Source organism: Calonectris borealis, chromosome 12, assembly GCF_964195595.1.
Source record: "Calonectris borealis chromosome 12, bCalBor7.hap1.2, whole genome shotgun sequence".
Classification (NCBI taxonomy): Eukaryota; Metazoa; Chordata; class Aves; order Procellariiformes; family Procellariidae; genus Calonectris; species Calonectris borealis.
This window is the reverse complement of record NC_134323.1, coordinates 1,364,676-1,382,067: the sequence shown is the minus strand read 5'-3', so window position 1 is coordinate 1,382,067 and position 17,392 is coordinate 1,364,676. Positions and strand designations below refer to the sequence as shown.

General features: G+C 54.3%; 1 protein-coding gene and 1 long non-coding RNA gene across 2 annotated transcripts in view; both read left to right on the top strand.

Annotated features, from left to right (window-relative positions):
• The window catches only part of PLEKHG4 (pleckstrin homology and RhoGEF domain containing G4), an 83,428-nt gene extending 70,206 nt beyond the window's left edge, over window positions 1-13,222 (top strand). Inside the window, exons 15-23 of the mRNA XM_075161214.1 lie at window positions 5,401-6,350; window positions 8,043-8,292; window positions 9,014-9,103; window positions 9,441-9,665; window positions 10,590-10,760; window positions 11,239-11,416; window positions 11,997-12,113; window positions 12,200-12,466; window positions 12,792-13,222. Of these exons, the coding sequence (XP_075017315.1) occupies window positions 5,401-6,350; window positions 8,043-8,292; window positions 9,014-9,103; window positions 9,441-9,665; window positions 10,590-10,760; window positions 11,239-11,416; window positions 11,997-12,113; window positions 12,200-12,466; window positions 12,792-13,120 (2,577 nt within the window). The 3' untranslated portion in view covers window positions 13,121-13,222. The remainder of the gene's footprint in view (window positions 1-5,400; window positions 6,351-8,042; window positions 8,293-9,013; window positions 9,104-9,440; window positions 9,666-10,589; window positions 10,761-11,238; window positions 11,417-11,996; window positions 12,114-12,199; window positions 12,467-12,791) is intronic.
• Window positions 13,223-13,332: 110 nt separating this feature from the next.
• On the top strand, window positions 13,333-16,792 carry LOC142087112 (uncharacterized). Its single transcript, XR_012675331.1, has 2 exons — window positions 13,333-13,629; window positions 14,862-16,792. It is a non-coding gene; the product is annotated as an uncharacterized LOC142087112 (long non-coding RNA).
• Window positions 16,793-17,392: the final 600 nt, after the last annotated feature.

Genomic DNA, 17,392 nt, shown 5'->3' with positions numbered 1-17,392 from the left:
CACACTTCAGTAGTTCTCATGTGAAGCGCGGCCCCTTCCCCCTCCGCCTTGTCTCCGGTTACCAGGGCTCCTCAATCTGGTATTTAGGCTAGCAGCATTTGCTTGTGAATAGCCGGAGCTGAGATGATGCACTGAAGCAGTGGCCCTGCCTCAGTCCGGCCATAGGGGATGGTAATGTACAGCACAGAGCTGGGCGCAGCCAGGATATGGACCCCCTCTGTACAGGTGGGAAGGTAGGATGAGGTCTATTTTTAACTGATTAATTGACTTGCCAGGGGGACATCTGCAGGTCCTGAAGTCTTGTTCTTTCCCTGCTCCTTCCTTCATGGGTGCTATTAGTATCAGTGGGGGGGAGCCTGAGGAAAGCCCGAAGCAGATCCAAGCGAGTGCTGAGCCGGCCACTTTCTGCTAAAGCTACTTGGTCTCTGGGTTAGCAGAGAAACAGGCTTGTCACTGTTTGCCAGCTGACAGCTCTTGTGACAGTAAGGTTTTAGCCTGGATAATTTTGCTTTCGATATATGTTGATGTAAAATGGCTTTTTAATTGTGGTCCTTCTGAACTGTCAGCATACAAGGCAGTCTCCAGCCACAGGTCCCTGCTAATAGTGTGCGTGCGGCAGCCTGTGACAAGGGACATATCAGTGTTGTGAGCAGGAGGCGGTTCTCAAAGCAGCCTAACGCCGTGTTGGACTTTAGAGGGAATAAGCCCAAATGAGCATCTGTAATGAGAGGAACAGACCTGGGAGCAAGCATTTTCATGCAAGAGAGCAGCATTTACTTTGGACTTGTCTTCTGGTAAGTGCCCTGTCACTCTTTACTCTTGTGCTGCGAGTGCTGCGACCGGCGTCTCAGCTCTGCAGGGTTCAGTGCCAAGACCTTGGGCTGCCGGCAGAGCAGGGCAGCTGCGGGAGTCAGTGCCTACGTGGCACCATGTATAGCTGTTGGGAAGTGCTTGGCTCAGTTCGCAGCGGTACCTGTGATGCTTTGACCTTTTCTGGCTGCACCAGTTCTGTCTCCTTTGCTGCAAGCCAACCTCATCGTGCTCTCCAGACTCACGGCTGAAGTTAAGTGCACTTAGAGTGAACACAGAGGTGGTGAGAGGAGGCCTTGTTAAATAGGGGGTTTGTGCAGTTGTTTCTTGCCACAAAGACGTGATTAGTTGTGTCTCACCAACAGAGTGAGCACAGCTTGCATACAGGAGCTGCACACAAGCTGGATCAGGGCTTGTTTGATTATGTTGGTTTCTTTTTCGCTGTCCTTGGCAATGTTCCCAGCTGTTGTGCTGCTTCCCTCTCTCTGTGTTGTAGAAAGCAAGGGAGTGGGGGGCTTGCAGTCCTGGGACATCGCTGCATAAGGATGGGGGGCTTGGTCTGTCTTGTTGCTGTGCTTCAGTCATCATACCCGCAGCTGTATCGCATCCCTGCCTGTATTGTTGCTGCCATCAGGATTAGCCTTGGCTTTTCATCACCCCGTCTCAGCGCCCCTGTGCAGTCACTTCAGATTCAGAAGGAAACCTTCTTGCAGCAGAGTTAGTCACCCACCTAGGTGCATTTTTCTTCTGCAGAAAGTTGGAGGCTTTGTGATCCGCCTACCTCTGCCTATTCAAACACCCAGTTTCCTATGTGACAAGAAAAATACAGTTATAATCATTGTCTCCCCACAGGAAGAGGTGAAAGAGAAGGTTTGGACAAAGGCAGGCCCCTTTGAAATTGCCCCTTCTGGCATATGTCTGCAGATGCACAGTATCTGTCTCCTGTCTTGGCTACCCAGAAGGTGTCTTAGAGATCACTGGACCTTGAGTATGAGAGGAATCTGGTGGGTTTGTGATAGGTTTGGGTTGGGGAGATGTAATATCCGAGTTCTGGCTCAGGTGAGGATCTGGGACCCCTGGAAGGCTTTCTGTGCAGTGCTGCCATGTGCCCTGAGCCAGGGCCGAGCAGCTTCTGTTGGCCTGTATTTGCAGATGGCACTTCAGTGGTGCCAAAGACAACAGACAACAGGAGCTTCTGTCCTCGATGCACTGCAAGCCTTGCCCGTGGTGAAATGAGCAGGGACCAACACAGGGGGATGGGCTTGGGGGTTGCACCGTGCTCCAGTGAAGTCCCTGGCTCTTCCTTACAGCACGGCAGGTTGCCGAGAGCCCCTGCCTGCTCCGGGCAGCCTGGCAGGACCAACCTGTTGCTGACTCCTCACGCAGCTGCTGGATAGGTCAGCCCTGTGTATGCAGGAAGCACGTTTGTCTTTAATCCTGTAATTGAGAGTTTCAGTAACGACTTGTCTGTAAAGATCAAAAGCCGAGGTACAGGCTCCTTCCTGCCTGGTTCCAGACATGGTTGGGAAGATTCAGCTTCCCTGCATACAGGTGCCTCCTCTTATATACGAGCAGCTCTTGCAGCTTGGCAGAGAAGCTGTAGGGCTGCCTGTTCCCCAAAAGCCCCACGGCTGGAGGGCAGTATCCTGGCTTGGCTGAGTGTGGTTTGTAACCTTACCTGGACCCAGATGATGGCAATACCCCTGCCTGCATGAGGGTGTTCCCTCCTGGGTGCCTGGGCACACTTGGTCCCCGGAGAGGGCTGCCATTTCGCATGCTAAAAGGGGCAGTTGAAGCGGATGATGTGACTGGAGAAAGCTTTGGTGGCCGCTTAGCATGTTACCAAGCAAGCTGCAGGGTGTGGAGGGCTGCTCCCATTGTGCAGGGAACAAAGCTGAGCTATTCACTGGCCTGCGACAGGCTCTGGGGATGGGAGAAATGCCATCGAGATTTAGAGTCATTTCTGCGCAGCCCTTGGAGTCCTCGCCAAGAACAGACAGATACCATATGAAGATGAGAGGTGGCGGGGCTGCCTCCCTGTGTGGTTTGCAGCCCTGATTCCTCCTCGCTGTGGCCCCATGCTGATCTGCAGACTTTTCTAGAAATAAAAGAAGCCTCTTTTCTCTCTCTCTCCCATCTGTGCACGGAAGTGAGGTCCCCAGCCTCAGAGAAGGCCTTCACAGGGCAGCTGTCTTCCTAACGCGTTGCTGTAAAGGCCAGGCTGGCCTGCTGGCTGTGCCTCTCCTGCACATTGCTCTCAGCACCCTCTTTCAGAGCCCTGTGTGCTTTTTGAGTTCAGCCTTTCCCATCGGTGAGTGAAAAGGGAGCCAGCATGCAGCCTTCGGTCAGGATCACCCATTAACCTCCACAGCCAGGAAGGTGAGATGTGCCCTTAGCCCACACTGACGGCCAGCCCTTGCTGAGGGCAGAGCTGGAAGGGGCTGGTGTTGGTTTGCGTACAGCTGGAGGGAGCAGCTCAAAAAAACACAACAAAACAAGCCATCTGTCACTGCTGTGCGGATCTGCTGGGCTCCGCTGCACTCGGCGTTTCACCTCACCTTGATGTGCTTCTGCCTCCAGGGAATTAAAAAACCCTCCGCATCACGGATAAATGCAGATTCTCACCAGGGTCTGTCACATCCTCTGCCGCTGCACGCCCCTCCCAGCCCCCAGCAGCGGGCGAGTCTGGAGCATAAAGCCTGGATCAAGAGAGAGGCAGGTCAGGGGCCTGTTGCTGCGCTAGGCAGGGTGACGGGAGGAGAGGGGGCTGCTGCTCTTTTGATTGTCCTGTGCTGCGGTTGCGTGGGGCTGTTCGAGAAGCGTTTTCCCTGAGCAGCTGCTGGTGTTTCTGAAGCAGCTCCTTGCTCCTCATGAGTAATGGGGCTGGCTGCACGCACGCTGTGCAGCTGCAGCTCAAAAGAGCAATGTGGACGGCTGTGGGAGCTCCTGTGGCATCTGTCCCTGGAGTCACTCTGCTCAGTCTGCAGGCTGCCCCTCACATGCTGGCATTCAGCTCTCATACAAACAGCAGCGCTTGGCTTTCATCGCCGTCCCCTTCCAGGGGGTAGGCACCATGTGAATGAAGCACCTCCTGCCCTGCCTACCTCTGTCACCAAGAGAGAGTGAGCCTGACACCTCATCTGTTTGACCGCGATGTCCCTGATGGGGATGCAGTGTCTGCTCCATGTCTGCGTAAAGCTTGGGTGGATTTTCTTGGTGTCTAAGGCTCTATTCTGCATAAAAATAAGTGCTTTAAGCTCTCTGAGTGAAGGCTGTCACAGTAAGGCTCTTCAGCAGGTGGAAAATGGTCTAAGGCTGCTCACTTCAAGCGCTAGAGATGGTCTGTCTCACTTCAAGGGCAGCCTGTGGTGTTTCTGTGTATCCACTGGTCTTGGGCAGTTGGTGGAAGATGCCAGGCAGGCCTGTCCTGGACATTTTCCCTGCCTTGTGCATCTGATTTTAACAAATAAGTCTGTGTTTTCACTGATGAGCAGTAAAGTTCCCTGGCCAGGCCTATGGCAGCTGGTCACATCTTATCCACTCTATAGTTACACCTTGTCATCATCCCTGCTTGATAGAGAAAGTAGTGGCTTGTGAGCCTGGCTAATTCAGATGTTTGCCTTTTTCCTCTCATTTTATCGATGACAGACAGGTCTGAGTGCATGGTGCTTCATTAGCCCCTTTCCTGCGATGGTGGTAAGGCACTCTTGCGCCTGTCACATTGGACCACGTTTTGTCCCGCTCCTCTTGTTTGACTGGTACGGCAGAGCTGTTTTAGCCAGGCCAGCGTATGCACTGCTGCTAGAGTTAAGCCCCATGAAACTGCTTCCAGCATTCCTGGAGCATTAGAAATAAACTGCTGAGCTTGGTATTCGACTAGCCAGCACAAGCATGTAGTGCAGCAGCGAGCAGAGCCAGGCAGGTAGGCAGGGCACAGCACACCACGCAGGTGCCAGCAGGCGCGGAAAATGCACAAGCTGCAACTGGGCTTGCACGGTCTTGGATTCCTACTTGCTGCAAGGATGGGTTAGAGCACCCGGGGTGATCTACAGAGCCCAGCTCTGATCAAGCTCCAGGCCTTTGCGTGCCGTCAGCTCTGGGGAAACAGCATGGGGAGCAGCAATCCCATTCCCTGCAGCTTACCGATGCCCCCTTGACCTCGTCCTTCGTGAATAGTGGTGAGAATGGCTGGGCAAAGGAGGAGGGAGAGTTCCAGGTTTTATATTGAGCAGGGCCACATTGAGGTGTGAATTCCTGAAGTCTTGGCAACAGCTTCCCCTGGGCCCCCCTGCCCAGAGAAGACAAGCGTGCCCGGCAGCGTGGGTGCCCAGCGTCACAGGGACCTGGCGGGGAGGTGGAGCCGTGGCAGAGCAGCCAGCACAGCTGAAGCCCTCTGCATAAGGAGCTGTTTGTTTTGCTGAATTGTTAAGCCCCATTGACAATAGCAGCCCCCCCTCCTCTCACATTCGAGGAACTGTCGTGGCCACACACTGATCGTTTCTCTTGTCTTGCGCTTTAGGCACCGAATTAGGGTTATTCTTCCCCGAATCCCTCTGACTGGCTGTTGCCTTTTGTTCTTGCTCTCTGCAGGCGTACGAGTGGGCCTTGGAAGGGATGCGACACCTTGCCTGCATCAGCATGGAGGACTGCAGCTCCGCCGAACACTGTGCAGGTGTGATCAAGTGCCTGGAGAGTTACAAGGGGCAGCACCCGGACATCAGCGATGCCCGGTTCCAGGAGATGAAGGAGCTGGCCTGTGAGCTGAAGAGCGACAAGGGACTCAAGCAGTGGAAATTTGCATGGTCCAAATGCCAGGAGACCAAGCTGGTTTTTGAAAAGAAACTCGAAGCAGCCTTGAGAACAAGGAGGTCTCTGCTGTCAGACCGTAAACCAGCTGCAGGGGAGCAGCCCCGGGCTGGCAGCGAGGCTGGCGGTCTGTCCCACCGGAGGCACTCCGAGGGGGCCACCTCCGGGTCCCACTGGGACAGGACTTACAGCGCGTCCCACTGCTACAACAGGCCCAGCTGCTCTCCGGGGTGGACTAAGGAGAAAGCTCCCTCGCCCTCCCTGAGCTGCCCTGGCGATGTCAGTGCTGGGGAAGAATTTGCCTGCCAAGCTGCTCTCAGCCCTGGTCCTCACTCGAGCAGAGTTTCTTTTGCCAGCGGGGCCTCCAAGTCTCCAAAGCTGCCTGAAGAAAAGCCAAACCTGGAGAGCATATTAGAAACCCTGGAGGTGAAGCCATCCTGCACCTCCACTCCAGCTTCTGGGAAGCTGCCTCCCAGGAGGATGCTCCGGAAGGCCCAAAGCTTTGACCTCCCCTGCGGTGAGAGCCTGTGGTCAGGCTGCCAGAGGACGCTGAGCGAGCCGGCCAGATACGGCAACACCGGTGTCTTTATTAAGGGGCTGGAGGTGAGCAGCACTGAGCTGGTGGACAGGACTTTTGCGCTGCGGCAGCAAGCTTCTCACAGCTGGGCTGCGGACTGCCTGCTGGAGGGACAGAGGGGCTGCCTCTCCGTGTCAGAAGCCAAGAGCTGGGGCAGGTAAGTGGCTGTGACACTCGGTGCTCCAGTCCTCCGGGTGGTGAAAAGGAAGGCCAGCAAAGACACGAAGAGCTCTGCGGTGACAGTTGCTTTGGCAATGGTACAGGGCAGACAGATGGAGATGTAGCTCCAGCTTCCCTGCACACGCGTGTGCGGCGCTGAGCGGGCCCACAGGGATGTCCCCACATCGCCTGGCACCTGCTTCTGGGGGGAGGCAGGGAAATGGGATCTGTTGCTCTTCCCCCACAGCACGGTTCCTCCCTAAGAGGGGAAGGAGCAGTTCCCAGGCAGGAGAGGGAGTCTGAACATTGCTGGCATTGGAGGACGAGGGTTTGCAGAAACGTGGTATTTGGGGACCTAGCAAACCAGTGGCACGGGTGCAGTGGGAGAGCAGAAGCATAGTGCATTGTCCTGCACACTTTTGGGGGGTGCTGTACCCAGAGTGGTAGGGAGACACTTCCAGTACCCTGTGACAGCAGCTTCACAGGTAAGAGGGTGTTTGTATTTGCCCTTTGGGGCCGAGATCTGTTTGGGTGACCATGAGTGACCAACATCTGGCTTTTGTTCTCTTCTTTCCCTTCTCTGTCCTTGAGGATCTCAACTTAACTTTGTTGTCATACTGCAACGTGCCTAGGCTATGGAGAGCCCAGGGATGCAAGCTGTTCTTGAAAGGGGTCACCAGGCAGGTCTCTCAGCGGCTCTCACTGGAAAAGATTTTTTTTTTTTTTAAAAAAAAAAAAAAAGTAAAAAATTGGTGACAGAGATAGAAATGAGTGCTGGATGCAGGGGGACCACAGAGCTCCTCCACTGCTTCTGCTCTGGGTGAGATGGCTGGGGACAGTGAAGTCTTCTGGAAGGGGCCTCTGATATCCTAGCGTGGATAGCTCACGGGAGGGGATGAACACCAGCAGAGAGGAGGCTAACTGCTTTGCTTCTCAAGGGAGCAATGCAGCAGCCCTCCTGCCCGCGGGCGCTGAGGCAGTCCCGCTGTTCGGTCTTCTGAACAGCCAGAGGAGTTGGCTTGGGCGAAAGCTGAGAAGCAGAGAAGGCAGGCACGCGTTGGAGTAGTTACGTTTGGTGCTGCACTGCCTCGCAGTGGAAACCTCGAGTACCTAAGAGCGATCCTTTCAGAGACGTGTGGAGCAACCCGTACTAGGAACTGCTGTTTGCTGATGAAGTTTCCACTCTCATTTTTACTGGGACAAGTCCAACAGGACCTGGGTCCACAGCTTGTGTTCTCCCAGGGTTAACATTGCCCCCCAGCGCATCCAGTCATCAGGCTGACTCTTCTTCACAGAAGTTATAGGACTTCTGTCCCTGTTGTTCCAGGAGCGCAGCTGTTTGCGGAGCAGCCTGTTGTGTCCAGAGCAGGGACTGGGTGGGCCCAGGGGTGTGACTCCTGCTGAGGCTGGGTCAGGACCACAGCCAACCTGGGGCTCGCCCTTCCTGAACAGAAAAGCTGACAGAGTCCCCTGGATCAGCCATGAGCTTTGTCAGTGCTCGAGGTCAGAGCTACCACAGGAGTTCTGAATCTGGATGGTGCTTGGATGGTGCTAAGGGATCATCTCATCTCCGTGTTGGGTCTTAGGGAGAGCTTCTCTAAGGATAGTCCAGTGCTTTGCAGGCACTCCTAGACTGCTGCAGCCCTGCTGCAGTCTGGGTCCCTTCAACGCTGAGTGTTTCCTGTTGCAGCAAGCTGCGGCACATCATTGATGAGATGGTAACCACGGAGCGGGAATATGTGAGGTCGCTTTGCTACATCATCGATAGCTACTTCCCTGAGATGGAGCGCCTCGACCTCCCCCAGGACCTGCGTGGGAAGCGCAGTGTCATTTTTGGGAACCTGGAGAAACTCTACGACTTCCACAGCCAGTACTTCCTGCGAGAGCTCGAGAGCTGCTGCAACCACCCGCTGCGGGTCAGCCACTGCTTCCTCCGACACGTAAGGCACCAGCACCTTCCCCCTGGGTTCGGGCTCCTCCAGACATGTGCTTGGCTCCTATGCCCAGCAGTTTGGCTGCTCATCTGCGTGTTAGTGGGCCGTGGCTCTTTGGGAGCGGGAGGACTACCCTGTGCTGGGTTGGTTTGTCCCCTGCCAGCTCAAATACTAGGTTGGACTGGGATGGCTCTGCGAGGCTGAGCCCAGGCAGCAGCAGATGCTCTTTGCCTTTCCTGTTGCTCTTTGCTGCCAAGAGACACTGCCAGGGAAGCAAAATGTCTGCTCCTTAAAACCCACCTGCTTCTGCAGGGCCATCCCTTACCCTGTCTTCTGCCTGTGGTGTCAGTGCGGAGGGGCTTTAACGAGTGGAGGGGTACAGACCTGCTGCTCTTGTTGAAGAGGGCTCCTAGGGAGAAACATGGGGCATCGGTCTTAAGCTCAGCCTCCCCACGCATGTTTGCTGCTACCAGGTGAATGGTATCTGTTGGGGTATGTAAGGGGCAAGGGGTGACAGGACAATGGATTAAAAAGTCCTAGCTACTAGGAGTGGGAAGACAAGAGCATTCCCTGGCTCTCAATGAACTTGAAGCAAAGTCATTCCTGATGCCATAGGAGGCTCTGGTGCAGCCTGGGAGAGGCAGAAGTGCTACAGTAACCAACCCAGGGTATGGCTGTCACTGTGTCCTGGGTGTGCATTGGTCTCACCCAGGGATCTCTTTTGCAGAAAGACCAGTTTGGGATGTATGCATTGTATAGCAAGAACAAGCCAAAGTCGGACTCGCTGCTGGCCAGCCACGGGAATACCTTCTTCAAGGTAAATTCCACTGCCTACACCACGATTGCTCTTGGTGTTTGGGTCACTGATCTGTTTAAACAAGCCCAACTTTCCTGCCTGAGGCACGCTCAGCACTACCTCTGCTTTCCTGGCACAGCTCTCTGCACAAGTGCATGTGGGGGGACAGGGGCAGAGATGCAGCGAGGGCTTTGGAAAGGAGCCCAGCACACAGCAGCATTGGTCCTATGGCCTTGCATTCCCTGGAGAGCGATCAGAGTACCCCAGTCAGGAAAGCTGTGGGAGTGTCAGTGCCTGCCGGGGGGCCCAGGGCTCTCCACGGGAAGCTGCTGCCTTCACTCTCTGCTGCATTTCTCAGTTCAAGCAGGTGCAGCTTGGGGATAAGATGGACCTGGCCTCCTACCTGCTGAAACCCATCCAGCGGATGAGCAAATACGCCCTGCTGCTGAAAGACCTGATCAAGGAGTGCAGCGAGGCACAAGAGCAGGAGCTGGGCTACCTCCGTGCGGCTGAGGAGATGGTGAAGTTTCAGCTCCGGCACGGAAATGACCTGCTGGCCATGGATGCCATCCGTGACTGTGACGTACGTTCCAGTGTCCTCCCCTGCCCGGGGGGGCAGAGCCACACTTCTTCCCCTTCTCTAGACTTGGGGTCTTTGGATCGTATGGTGAGCCTCCCCTCAAATTCCCACAGTGATCAGGGTGCCGTCTGCCAGTACAGCATAGCAGGACTACTGAGGTACAGGGCAAGGGAACGGCGGGGCTTGGAGGTCTCTTTGATCCGCTAGGACAGACAGCCTGGATGCCGTTACTTGAGCTGGGTGAGCTGCTTGTCACGCTCCCAGGTGCTTACTGGTGACGTGAGGCAGCCTGGCAGCCCTTGCAGATGGTGTCCTGCAGGCTGCCTTGAGCCCTTCCGTCTCTTTTGAGCTGGTGATAAGAAGGTCAGGCAATTTGCAAGAAGGAATTCAAACTGATGCCAGGGGTAGGCCAAAATCAGCTAGGTGGGACTCGAAGGAGAGGCATGCAAAGTGCAGCACTGGAGGAGGAGAAGCCACAGGGCTCAGGGTGGAGGAAGATGGATCTGGGACAGGAAGAATCTGAGGGACTGGCCTGACCCAGATGTGCTCCTGGCAGTTTGATGGGACTCCTTTCCTCTTCAGCTCTCTTCTTCCCCTAAGATAACGCTCTGGCTGCTGCCTCCAGTTGCCACCCCAGAGGTTTGTCACAGATCTGCACAGGGTGACAGCAGAGGGTCATCTGTGTGCCATGCCTAGGAGAGAGGTGCAGCTCTCCCCTGAGCTCTGGGCCAGTTGTTTCAGCCTGATGTTGCCTCTAGCAGTGCCATGCAGCCCTACCTCTTTAAGAGCCCTCCTAACATGACAGGTAGCTCCCACTTCTTCACCACCTGGGCCACAGCCATATGGGACCCTGCTCTCCACGTCCAGGCCTGGGGTTGCCTGGAGCTGATCCTGCTGGGGTCTTACCAGGATGTTCCCTCTGTCCAGGTGAACCTGAAGGAGCAGGGGCAGCTGGTGCGGCAGGACGAGTTCACCATCTGGCTGGGCCGTAGGAAGTGCCAGCGACACGTCTTCCTCTTTGAGGACCTGATCCTGTTCAGCAAGCCCAAGAGGATTGAGGGTGGCTTTGATGTGTATATCTACAAGCGCTCCTTCAAGGTAAGGGCAGCCCTGCAGCTCCCTCTTGTGCAGGAGGTGTCCATGGCTGGTTTCCTCATGGACGCATGGCTCCGAAATGGGGAGCGGGCACAGGAGCACCTTCAGCAGAAGAGTGCTAAGCCTTCTCCAAGCCATGCAGTGAAGCCATGAAGAAGGGAATACTTCACACATTAATGCCTGGGCCCCCTCCTGCTGTGAGATGTGGGGCCAAGGTCTCCTGAGGGATGCAGTGTGAGGGAAAGGCAGTGTGTGTGTGTGGCAGGGCATGGTGCTGACTCTGGATGAAGCACCGGGAGTTGCCTGGGCTGTCTCTGCTCAGCTGGGTCCATATCATACCTGCTCCTGTCCGGACCCTCAGGCTCCTTCCCCTTGGGTCTGTCGAGCTGGGGGTGGCTCTGGCACAGGGTGCAGGCCCAGTTTACTCTTTCTGCTCCTAGTGGAGCCCCAGTTGATGCTTTGCTCTTCCTTTTTCTGGCAGACTGCAGACATCGGTCTGACGGAGAACTCTGGAGACAGCGGCCTGCGCTTTGAGATCTGGTTCCGAAGGCGAAAGTCCAGCGACACCTACATCCTCCAGGCCAGCTCAGCTGAGACTAAGCAGGCCTGGACCAGTGACATTGCCAAGATCCTGTGGCAGCAGGCAGCCCGCAATAAAGGTGTGATTCCTTCCCGGGGCGTCTGTGCCGCAAAAGGTGCGGGAGCCCTGTTCAGCTCGTGCTGTCCTGAGTAGGTTTGGAGCCTGTTAGCAGGCAGCTCTGGCATGCAGCCTCAGGAGCATGTGCTGGGCTTGGCTGGGCATGTCCCTTCCCTGCCCCTCAGCCCCAGGGAGCTTGACCAGTCCAAGCTCTGTGACTCCATGAGAGAAACGGGAGATACTAGCACAGGGTTCCCTGCCCTGCGAGTGTGGGCTGTGCTCCTGAAAGGCTCACTGCTCTCCCCATGATCCAGCCCACTACTGGAGTGGCAGCTGTCTGGCTGAGTCCCTCCTCTCCGCCCCAGGCTTTCCGCTTGGCAGGACTCTCGTAGGTGGCATGGCACTGAACTGCTTGGCCAGAGCAGGGCATGGTTGCTTGTCTGTGGAGACTCCTCAGGACTGGGGAGTGAGGAGAGAACGGATCTAATTTCAGTAGTTCGGGAGCAGCCTGGCCCAGGAGTGCTCTGGCCTGGGGCTGCATAGCGCTCGTGGGGCGGGTTGGAGCGACCTCACGATGCGGCTGCGGGTCTCTTCCCCTCCAGAAATCCGTATGCAGGAGATGGTGTCCATGGGTGTGGGCAACAAGCCGTTCCTGGATATCAAACCCAGCGAGGCAGCTATCAATGACCGTGCCATTGATTACATCATGAAAGGCAGAGGTGAGTGCCAGCTGTGCCTGCCCCCTTGCTCCGTGTGAGCTAGGCAGGACTGGTGCTCAGGGCTTTTTTGGTATGTTTTCTGGCAGGCGCCAGGACCAGAGCATCAATCGCCGTGTCTCTGTTTGACCATTCCAACCCGTACAAGAGGACACAGGCGCAGCTCTCCGCTGGCAGCACCCCCGCTGCATACAGCCCTTCCTCTTCCTCCTCCCTGCTGGGGCCCCTCAACCTCCACATGTACCTGGACCAGGCTCTGCTGCCAGGCGTCCTGGCCCCCAGCCGCCCCTTTGACATCGGCACCTGCATCGAGGAAGATGAGCTGGAGCACGAGACGAGCAGCCAGCCGTCACTGAGTACGTACGAGCCCGCTGCTCCGCGATGCGCCCCGGGACGTGCGGGCTCGTCCCCACACCTTGCTCTGCGCTGTGCGGTCAGACCAGGCTCACTGGGGTCATGGCAGTCCCTGGCCGGTCTATACCAATCTCCGGCATCATTTGCTCTGCTTCCTTGGGTTATTTTGTTGCCTATGGCTTTAAAGAGGCCCGGACAAGAGTGTGGCTTATCTGTGGGCTTGTGTGGCCAGTGCCTCTGCAAACAGATAACTTACCTGGTGTATGTGGCACAGGTCATGTAGGCCAAATTTGTGGTCATCAGAGTGACCTTCCTCTCTTTCCCCAGCAACAGAGAGCTCGGAGTCATCGCACTGCATGTCAGGCAGCGGCTCCAGCGGCTCCGACAGTGGCTGTGTCTCCAGCATCCCACAAGAAAGCTTCTGTGAAGACATGGGCTCGCCCGCCTACATGCCCCTAGGCTCACAACACAGCTCTGCGATGGAGGAGAAACCCAGGTTCACAAACAGCCAGTACATTTCTGCAGTAAGTGCAAGCAGCCAAAATACTCTCTTCACTTTGCCTGTTCCTGCAACTGCCTCCCCGGTTCAAGCCACTGCCTCTCCGGGGGGGGCTGAAGATGCTGCTTTTGGGCTAGGAGTCACTGTGGGGAAGTGACCTTTCCTCTTGCAGAGACTCGCCTCCTCTGGGGCAGGCGAAAGCCCCTCTATTGCGAGAGCCTCCCCTGCGGTGGCCAAGATCCCCGAGGAGATGCACTGGAAAGGAGCTGCAGTGCTGGAGGCTGCACCAGGAGGGGATGCTGCGCACAGAGGAGCTTTAACGCTCTCATGGGCTGGGGTACATACGTAACCTCCTGGGATGGAGGGAGCTCTGTGGCAGAGGCTGCTAAGCTCCTTTCCTGGGAGGTTTGGGCCTTTTTCGGGGAGCGATGAGATGGAGGAGCGGGAGCCTGTCGCTCTGAGATGTCGATGTGTCTCCTCTTACGTTCCTGAGAGTTCTCAGCTGCTTCCCTTCCCACTAGATCGTGTCCTGATGCTGTTGTCCTCTAACCCTGTACTAATGCTGGCTTCTCTCCTCTGCAGAAAGCAGGCCAGGTCACCATAAGTCCCTCGACAATAGTGTGAGCCCCTCTGCACACGTATACCGCCTAAGGAAGTGGAGTTGTTGTAAGTAGCCCCTGAAGGGGATTTTCCAGCAGCTCTGAGTGCTGGTCAGGTTTGTCAGTAGCTCTGAGTCAGGAGAACCTCACCCTCCACTTCTCGATGAGAAGTTTTCCACACACATTCCTGACGGGTCTCTGAGGCTCTGATTCATCCGCTTAGAGAAGACCTGTCTGATGCCTCCTGGGTTTGAAGGAGCAGAAGCAAAACAAGCAAAATCACTTTCAGGTAGTAGAGGCTTGAGCACCACCTAGTCATCAGTGTTCAGATGAGCTTCTTTCCTCTGAATGCTGCCCAGCTGTCTAACCACTAATCTGTTTCTTGTGGCTGTTTGCTGAAATCCTGCTCTTCGTTAGCCCTCTGAACTGCCTTGGGGAATCCACGGTATTCTCCCCAAGCTAGATTTATCCCACAGTTTCCTTTGAACCTCCAAAGGAAACTGCACATCACCAGGCGGAAGAACCTGCTAGGTTATGGTCAGGATGTCCTGAGGGAGCTGCCAGATGTTGCTCCTGTACTTAGCGATTTCTGGAGGGTGCCTTGTCTGCGAGGAAGTCGCTGCTGATCTGAGGAGGGATGAGCCCTGGCAAGACAGGCAGCCAAGCAGGGCTTCTACGTGTGGGTGGCAGCCCTCGGAAAGTCATCTCGCGCCCCCCTCAAACTAGCCTGCCTCTGGCTCAGCTTTTTCCTCTCTGCCTGAGCCTCCCTTTTCACAGGGAGCAGAGGGGTATGAACACGGGAGAGGCAGGATTAGGGCTTCAGTGGCCAAGGCACAGGGTGGTAGATGACTCGTAGGGTTGGCACCGTGGGGGTGTTACAAGCACGCAGGCCCACGGCTTGTGATCTGCAGGTGCGGGAGTTCATAACCAGCTAAACAGAACCAGCCAAGGTTAAAATTTAAGAGCCAGAGCCCCTTCTTGGGGGGGTCACAGATGAGATCTTTGAAGTGGCCACAGAAGCAGCGGGATTTGCTGGCCCGCTGCTGCTGGGACAGCAACACGTAACCTGTGGGCGAGTCCTGAGGTGCAGAGGCAGCCCTCCACGTGGGGGAAGAGCCGCACTTCTCCTGCAAGGCTCTTCCAGTAAAATGTTCTTTCCCCACCAAAACGCAGCTCTGACAAACGGTGGTTTTCAAATGTTTTGCAAAACCACTGCTGGCCGGGCAGAGGGACCTGTGGGATCCTGCCACCTCACGGGAGTGCAGCCAGTCTAACCCATTGCGCGGTGCTGTGTTCCAGGTTTGATTGCCATTTCAAACTCACTGAAGACCCCAGGCCTCTGACCAGCAGAAGGAGACAGTCTTCACCTATGAAGATTTTTTTTTTTTTTTTAAATACATAATCAGGCTCTTTCAAACAGTCCAAAACCTGACCTCTGGCTGGGGGGAAGTCCCAAGAAGGTTTCTGTCAACTACACGTAATAGCTTTGGTGTTGGATGGGACCTTGGGCATTCAAAACTTGTTAGCCCTATATTTATGAGTAATAAGTAAAATAGCAGTTTGGAAAAAAAAAATGTATTATTTTTAAAGCTATGAGCTGTACAGATTTTTGTTACAAGTGACTCTGTTACTATTTGTTCTGTAAGCTGCACATTTTATAAAGTTTTTGGAAGGGCATGAAGAGAAACCGAGGTATTTAAGAAAAGTAGTGTAACTTTCTGTATCAGGGTTATATTGACCTGGAGCTCAAGATTTAACGTCCTTCCTTATGTTCTAAATATGTCTATCATAGCAATAATTTATTTTCTTGGCTTAACACTTCTGTTTTAATAAAAGCAATTTCATTGTTACAGTGAATTGTTTCTTCAGATGATTCTTCCAGTGCCTCAGTGCTGAGCTTCTCTCTGTCTTAACCATCTGTCAGCCTCTCCCTGTGCAATTTCTGCACTAACCAACCGCCAGCTGAACCACGTAAACCTGCGCGTGTTCCCCAGGGGAGGGGGAAGATCCCAGGCACCAGCAAGTGGAGACTTCCCCGGTGCCGGTGGGAAGGCCGAGACAGAGCAGGGAGTTCAGAGCAGCCAGCAGAGGCGTGACGGCGAGGCAGCTGTCTGGCGGAGGGCAGAAGGCACAAATCGCCACATTTCCTGGCTCTAATTGAAGCCACTTACCCGTGTAGCTGCTGTCCCAGCGGCCAGTCTCTCTCTCTCTCTCTCCGTTGGGGCAGGGTGCGGGTGGCAAAGTTCAAACTCCAGCGTGCCCCGGGTTTTGGGGTGACAGGGACTGGCTGCTTGCTTTGCCTCTGACTCGGCCCCTCTCCAGGTACTTCAGTCCCACTGTAGTGGCTTGTTTGAGGAGCTTTGGATAGTGGTGGCATCTGAGACCAACAGGTTTTGAGTGTAATGGGTTGATTATAATGCCGAACCTTGAACGCATATGGTCTGAAGTAGCGCGACGTAACTGGAGGACAAACGTGCCCTGTGTTCCAAGGTTGCCTATTCGTGAGTGACGTCAAAGCTCACGCCGTGGCTGTGACACGCTCTCTGTGTTCCTGAGGAAATGAAAATTAGCATTTTTGGAAACCATAGTTACTTGCTGCCAAGCTCCTGTTTACTCCTGGTTCATGAGGTGCTGTAAATCAGGCTCCCCCAGATGGGGGGCGGTGGTCTCACGTTTAGCCTGAGGAAGATGATGGAGCAGTAATTTATTGAACCGCAGTTTTCTCCCCGTAGCTGCTGCGGGGGGAGCTGCCTGGCCCTCGGCAGTGCGGTGCTGTGGTCTGGGATGTTCAGCCTCAGAGTTCCCCTCTGCGTACACACACCGTGCTCCTGCAAGTTTGGAAATTCCTGTACTGTACATAAAACACTTGTTTATTTTTAATAAGCTGGATGTTTTTTAAACCCTGTTCTTTTTTTAGACTGCAAAGAGAACACAGTTTGACACCTTTGTATAAAATTGTGCGGGAAACTTGCACAGGGAAGATTTTAGAAGTTACTATTTTAAAACAATTGCTAAGTTAATGCAAGATTTTTGGGCTGTCAAGACAGCAATAGCTCATGTCACAAGAGGGAGAGAATTTACTAATGCAACAAGAGGAACATGAAACTTCCTGAATTTCTCAGTTTCAAAGGTTTCTGCATTGCTGGAAAAACCTTTAGTAATGTTTACCTGACACTATTTTTTCAGGGTTTAATTGATTTGTCTAATAAAGGTTATTTTCTTTATATGAATCTTGTTTGCATTGTGTCCTGATTTCAGCACAGGAACCTGGGCTGCAGAAGAAGCAGCAGGTGTGCGTTGAGAAGAGCGGTTTTCCCTGGGGCATCTAAATACTCTCAAAAACTGGTGGGAGATTGAAATGTTTTTTAGGATGAAAGTGAGGGTGACTCGCTCGAGTTCATGTGATGAGGAGCATCAGCTCTCCTCCCCAGAGCTGCAGAGCTTTTAAAAGGGGAAGAGCGAAGTGCCACGTCTGCACAACGTGCTTAAAACATGAAGTAACTGCTCTAGACCTCTGATTATTATTCTGATTTTATTGGGCAAATAATATTAACAAATATGTTAGCAGAAAGAGGGGATTCTTTTGTTCATTTGGCTACATAAGGCCCCGGGGAGGTGAAAAGCTTTTGCCCAACTGCTGCCCCCCCTCTTGTGAAAGCATTGTCTTCTGTTAAATAAACCCCACACGTCACTAATAAAGACGTCAGACATCTCCTCCTCCGTTACCTAAAGCAGAAGGCAGCTACAACGATTCCTGACCGAACAAAGTCACTGTTCAAAGTTAAAAGGCAGCTGAGCAAAAAGGCTTTTTCTTAAGCAGCGGATGAGGT